Here is a 6,819-nt window from a genome sequence, read left to right as displayed (position 1 = left end):
GTAATTTCCTTATTTTGTTTTTTTAACTTTCTTTTTTTTTTAAATTAATTTTCAGATTTTTATATTTTCTTTCTTAAATTTTTTTAATGATTTCTTACTAATTGCTAATTTTCACTGCTCAATCAAACAAATCTGTTCAGGTTTCAAGGGGTTAATTTCCAGCATATTTTTCCGCATATTTACCCGTGTAAAAGTTTTACTAATTTAGTGTAAACAACCTTTTTTCCAGATTAAAATCAGGTTTAATTTGGTCCTCAGCATGTAAGCCGAGTGATGAAGTCTCTGTTGTCACGGTGACCTGAACAGCTGATTTATTACGTCCTAAAAGCTTTTTTATGTTCTGTGTTACCTTGTTAAACTATCTGTGTGACTTTGTCCCCGCAGAGCAAACTCAGCTGATGAGAGCCGGCTGCAGACGTATTAAAAACTCGCCTGTCTGTGTGTGTTTTAAAGCTCTTAAAAAAAAGTTGAACCCACTTAACTCGCTCAGTCATGAGAAAAGAGAGCGCTCCCAAAAAATTAGACATTGATGAATAAGAGAGGCGGCACATTTACACACCCTAAAAACTCATTTTACGATTTAATGGACTTCATGGTGACGCTGGAGGCCGACGGTTTAACTCAGCAGAGGACGGGTGGTCGTTTACAGCACCAACACACAGCAAACGCTCGGAACAATAATCCAAATTTAACACTTTCATCAGCCTAAATCCAAATTTCACAGTGACAGTCGGTACAAAACACGACTTTACGACTGTTAATTCATTACCACAATAAACTGAAGATCTAAAGTTTAACAGGTAAAAGTATCACATCTGTCCAGATACAAGATATTTTCTCAATACAACAAAAGATTTAGTACATTTTAGTGCCATTGTCTTAGAATAAGGCTCTATGTTTGGAAACTGAACCTTAAAACTGGCAAACAAAAATGCTGCAAAAGGAAAAACAGCTTAAATCAAGTCATAATATTGCCCCCAAAAACAAGCATATATTGCCTTGATTTAAGAGATTTCACCTTAGATTGGGATTAATGTCGGCCGGCGTGATGGCCGGGAATAAAACTGCGAATGTTATCGCGAGGAGTCACATGACATCACTCAGCAGAAACGCAACCGTGTTTTATCGATATTTCCAAAGTTTTGTGCAAATCTGTTTTGCAAACCCGCCTACGGACACCGTCTTTGATCTCAACCATGAAAATGTAAAATTACACACACACACACACACACACACACACACACAGATGAGGCGTACCTCCTGGTGTGACTGTGCCGACGTCCTGCACGGTGAGCACTGAGAGGCGCTCCTCTGTGTCCACCCTGACGACGCCGTAGGTCAGACCCTGCATGGACAGGACACCTCGTCCCGGAGGCTGGCTGCTGTCCTCCACCGGCCTGGACACAAAACACACACACACACACACACACACACGCACACACACACACACACACACACACACACACACACAGAGTCATTAGCCCACATTACAGGGGTTAACTCCAGCGAACAGAGCCTGTCGTGTGTTGGTGTTTCTCCGAGTGTTTGACCGAGCGTGCTGTTTGTTATTTTCTGCAGTTTTCTCGTGTGTATTGATCTGTGATTGATTGATTAGTTACTGCAGGTGCAGACAGGCTGCTTGTGTGTGCTGAGAGGGAAATAAACTGGACTTCACTTCAGTGTGTGAATTTGTTTATGTGTGTGTGTTTACAGTGTGTACTCGCTGAGGATGTGTTTGCATTGGTGAGTGTGTGTTTAAGAGGCTGTTTGCATATTTGGGCTTCTGTGTGTGTGTGTGTGTGTGTGTGTGTGTGTGTGTGCATGTTTGCATAATCAGCGTATGTAAAGCAGAGTGTGCAGAGTGTGTGTGTGTGTGTGTGTACCTCCTGATGGCCACTGTGAGGGCCTCGGGCGAGCTGGCGCAGGGACAGATGACGTCGGCTCTCAGCCCTTTGGTCTGAAAGACGTTGAGGAAGGCGTCACAGGAGGAGATGGACCCTGACAGACGGAGACGGAGACAAACTGTCAGAAACGTTTCACATTACGCGTGAAACTAATTTCACTCCTGACGCGCAGCGAGGAATCAAACAGCTGTTAATTAAGGTTCTAAAAATCTCCCTGAGTGACACTTAAAACACTCAAAGGATCATTTTGTGCTGACGCTTTCTGAACGTTTTATTCTGAATAATTTCACCACGGACGACTGCAGAAACCCGGGAACACTTTCAGCAGTCTTTGAACAGGACCACCTCTTTAAAATGTTGTGTTTTTCTTTATTTTTATACTCTGTTTTTAGCCTTTTTTTATTAATAATGTAAACAGGTTTTGTTCTATTTATTTTGTTTTCCATCTTATGTTATGTCCTTGTTTTTTCTTACGTTTACGAGTATTATCAAGTGAGATTTATCTACGTAAAGATGGATTCTACGTATTCGATTCTGATCTTAGTTTATTTTGACATGCAGATTTTTTTTGTCTTTTCATGTAAAGCATTCAGTGCAATTAACTTCCTTCTTGTACGTTGGGCTGCTTTACTTGTATGATAAAGTTTATTATTATTATTATTATTACTACTCCTCTGAATATTTACTTGAGCAAATTTAACAATACAACAATGCAAAAATACTGCAGTATGCAGCTTCTCCAGCACCTGTAACCCCGTGCTACAATACAGTGTTTATTATTACTGTTTGGTCATTATTTTTGTTGTAGTTTGTGGTTTGTGACTCATCGTTATTGCAGCCTGTCTCGATCTGGACACTCATGAAACACAGATTGTTAATCCCAGTGAGGATTTTCTGGTTAAATTAAGGTTACATACATTTAAATTACATTTATATATATATATATAAAAATGAAGTTTCAAATTAAAAATGTGCAGTTTAGCACCTGACACTCGGATGTCGCAGGGCACTTGAAGGCAACAAAGGGGGAAGTTTTCAAAACTGCTCAGAGCTGCATCATTATGTGACAATAATGCAAATTTGTCACAAAATAAAGAACATAAAAATCAAGTTTGTGGTCAGCGGGACTGTAAACAATATGAAATGTTCAGTTAATGGGCTAAAACATGCAAAACTGGTGATTCTGAACCAGATAATGATATCATTTCCTGCTTTCTTACTGTTATATTTCGGTCTAATTTCCACTCCAGTCGCGCTGAAAACCATTTATTGTACCAAATGTGCAGCGACGGACACATCCTGCTCTATTCCTGTAAAGTGACCCAGTTTCCCGACTTCCCGAGAGAGTTTCTCCATTTCTCTGACATTCTCTATCTCAAACACGCCTCTCTAAACTCCACACGTCGGCGAGGGAGCGCCGCTGTGGAGGCCGGCTGTGACCTTACAGGGGTTTGATCCGTCGGCCACCAGCAGCATGCGCAGCGAGCTCAGGTTGATGTCCTTCTGGTCTTTGTGGGCCACCAGAGCCCAGTGCATGTCTCTGGACTTCACACACGCTACCTTGGCTGCACACACACACACACACACACAAACACACACAGAGACAGACGGGGAGAAAATTAGCATTTAATCTATTTCCCGCAGCGTTTGACGGACAGGTGAGTGGCGTGAATGGACTGAGCTGAGTGGCAGGTGGAGTGTGTGTCTGACCTTTGTACTGGCACACTTTCTGGATCCATGACAGCGGGTTGACCTTCATCAGCGAGTATGGCACGCTGATCACGTGCATCATGTTCATCACGCTCTGCAGACACACGCACAATAATGACACAGTAACAATTAAGTGTTTTTTTTATTCTTTTAGCTCAAAAAGGCATTAAATGATCCATTTCAGATTTTAAATTAAGCTTTTTTTTTTTTTTTAATTTTATTATTATTATTATTTCTCATTTTCTTCAATAAAAATATTGATCAAAAGAACTGGGATTTTAGAGAATTCTGACTTTTCCACCTTTTTTTCCAATTAGTTGGCAATTAATTGTTGCGGCTGTAAATACTGACAAAAATATTTAAATACAGGATTTGATCTGTGCAAGTGTCAAAAATTTAGCAACAAAGCACGTTTTTTATTTATGGTAATCATCATCATCATAAATCATCAGCCTGCTTTTAAGTGCAAACAGGAAATGGGGTCATGCTCCCTGACCTCTGACCTCTGACGGGCTGATCTTACCGTCAGGATGCCGTGCCACAGGCCCACATCCTTCTTAAAGTCCAGAACGTTCACGATGGTCTCCGCTGCAGACAGAGGGGGAGAGAAAAGGGTTAAATTACTAAAATGATGGAGGCTGAGCCGTGTGTGTGTGTGTGTGTGTGTGTGTGTGCGCGCGTACCCTCGGTGTAGCTGCAGGACTGTGTGAGCGCCTGACAGTGTGTGAGCAGAGCGATCCTCGTCACCGTGACTCCCAGCACGCTGCCGTCCTTACAGGTTTTATACTGACACACAAACAGACGCGTCAGTGAAGACGGATCATCAGCTCAGATCAGCATCATCAGATTCAACATCATTTCAATGTAAAGTGAAGATTTCATCAGGATGAGCACAGAAACATCTACACAGAGTGAACAGGGTATTTATTTAGCACTGATCTTTGTATTTAGCTTTTCTTTTTTATGTATGATTATTGTTATCTGAAAGACGTTCAGACGTTCATTTTATTTATTTTTTTATTTCATACATGTGTAAGTGCAAAAAAATAAATGAAATGTCCAAAAATACATCTTCAAGTTATTATTTTGTCCATCCAAAGGTCCAAAAAAAACTAAAAGATATTCAGTGTAAAATAGTAAAGAACATAAAATCCTCTTCAGACACTTTTTCTGGATGACTAACTTATTTTCTGTCAACTGAGTGATTGATTAATCTCAAAATAATCTCAGCCTTCATATATGATAGAGACACGTATGATGAGACACGTAATTCAGCAACTTATAACAAACAATCAATCATTTCTGTAAAGTACTGCACAGTTTTTTTGCTGTTTTAATTTGTCTTTTGCTCTCAGCAGCTATAAATGTCCCACAGAGTTTAATAAAGTACTCCATCTGTCTATAAAATAGATGACTTCTTTAATTCTGGTTGATTTATTCACTTTCTTTTTTTAATGTTCGTTCACTACATTAGCTGTTAAATTTCCGGCAGAGCAGCACAGAAGCAGCAGCCATCTGTCGGCGAGGCGACCACAAGAACGTCAGTTTAAATCAACAGAAACGAAGACGTCTCAGCTTCTGTTCAAGTGTCCACAAAAAAGGCACTTTATCATTGTGTGTGTGTGTGTGTGTGTGTGTGTGTGTGTGTGTGTGTGTGTGTGTGTGTGTGTGTCGAGCCTGGTAGCTCACCTCTATGTACGCAGTGTCGTTGTTTGCGTCTTTGATGTGTGGGAACCAGTCTCTGGGAGGTTTGGAAAGGTGCTTCGACTCCGTTACGAACCACAGTAACTTGGGCCAACCTGCGGGGACGGAGAGCGAGACGGCGTGTCCGAAAAGTTTATTAATGTCAATAAAAGACAGAAAAAAATGAGAAACTACAGCAAATAAAAACCCAGATTCTTCGATTTTTAACTTGATATGCTCAGTTCATGAGCAGTAATATTATTCCGGAAACATCAGTCAGAATATGAAAACATCAGTGAGGGTTTTGACGGCGGCGGCGTCTCCTCCTTCACTCCTCGTGTGCTCATTATGTGCTGAGTGCGACCTCCCCTCCCCCGCGCTCAAACATCTTCACAATCCGGCGATGATTGATGAGTCGGGCTCTCACCTTTGAACTGCGGGATCTCTCCTGTTGCGCTCTTGGGCAGTCCCTTATGGCAGGCGTCGCTGGTCAGCGCCACGGTAACGCCACAGCTGCCCAACAGGAATCCGATCTGCTGACTGCCGGCATCCTATTGGACGATCAAGAGAGGGGGAAAGCAGATGGTTATGCTCACTCCTTAAATCAGAAAATAAAGGAGCAGTGTGTAAGATTTAGGGAGCTTTAGTGGCGTTTAGCGGTGTAGTTTGCAGATTGTAACCAGCTGAAACTTTTCCCTCTTTAAATCCCTTCAGGTTTCAGTGTTCAGGAGGTTTTAACGGGAGCCGAATTATCCACAGAGATCTCTTTCTCTCCAAAACAAACTGACCCGCTGATTTAAACCTTTAAAAACATTTAATAATTCAGTTTTATGTTAAAAATCTGTGTTTTTTCAATGCTGTTTGGCTCGTCGTGGAGGGGCTGCTAACTACAGTGGCTCGATATAAACGGTTCATTGTACAGTAACGAAAACACAATGATTCAAAACTAAAAAAACACTGAATAAAGTATTTTTACGTTACATACATATCACACCTGCAGATGTAATTTCACTGAGCGAAACGCATTGCTCGTTCTGAATAAAACCCTAAAAAGTTTGTCAGTGTGCGGCTGCTGACTTTGTTTTTATGCTTATTTTCATTTGGTGATACACTAAAGAAAATATACTTATTAGATTATATTCAATTTCTACCAATATATAACCCCAAATCCTACACAGTGGAGCTTTAACTCATCTTTAAATGCAGCTGTAAAAACATCTACTTCTACAAAAACATCCACACCTGCACAGACATCACAGGTGTTGGTGAAAGAACTGATGATTGCTGCTCTTTTTCTCTTCCTCAAACTCAACATTTTATGGAAAATCCTGCAGCACTGATGCAGAATGGGGGAAGGGGTTGAAGAGAAGCGGCCGACGTGCAGCGCAGAAGGCTTTTTCTCCTGCTGCTGCAGTCATCGCTGTGTAACCATGCCGACGCTGCGCTGACAGCGCTGCACAGACGCGCTGCAGACTGAGCGCCAACAGCCGACATCCAGTGAAGTGACGGCGGTTGAAAAACA

The 6,819-nt window shown here is 41.4% G+C and overlaps 1 protein-coding gene across 1 annotated transcript; it reads right to left on the bottom strand.

Moving 5' to 3' along the window:
* Positions 1 to 1,014: 1,014 nt before the first annotated feature.
* On the bottom strand, positions 1,015 to 5,848 carry LOC121938952 (disco-interacting protein 2 homolog C-like; the record flags this gene model as incomplete). Its single annotated transcript, XM_042482101.1, has 9 exons — positions 1,015 to 1,064; positions 1,258 to 1,397; positions 1,884 to 1,998; positions 3,350 to 3,469; positions 3,615 to 3,708; positions 4,138 to 4,202; positions 4,298 to 4,400; positions 5,304 to 5,413; positions 5,725 to 5,848. Coding segments are annotated over 9 exons (921 nt in total), but the record flags the coding sequence as incomplete, so codon positions are not given.
* Between the last annotated feature and the right edge of the window lie 971 nt (positions 5,849 to 6,819).

This window comes from Plectropomus leopardus, unplaced genomic scaffold (genome assembly GCF_008729295.1).
Source record: "Plectropomus leopardus isolate mb unplaced genomic scaffold, YSFRI_Pleo_2.0 unplaced_scaffold3841, whole genome shotgun sequence".
Classification (NCBI taxonomy): Eukaryota; Metazoa; Chordata; class Actinopteri; order Perciformes; family Serranidae; genus Plectropomus; species Plectropomus leopardus.
The sequence above is the reverse complement of the archived record's forward strand: the minus strand, read 5'-3'. Positions and strand labels throughout refer to the sequence as shown.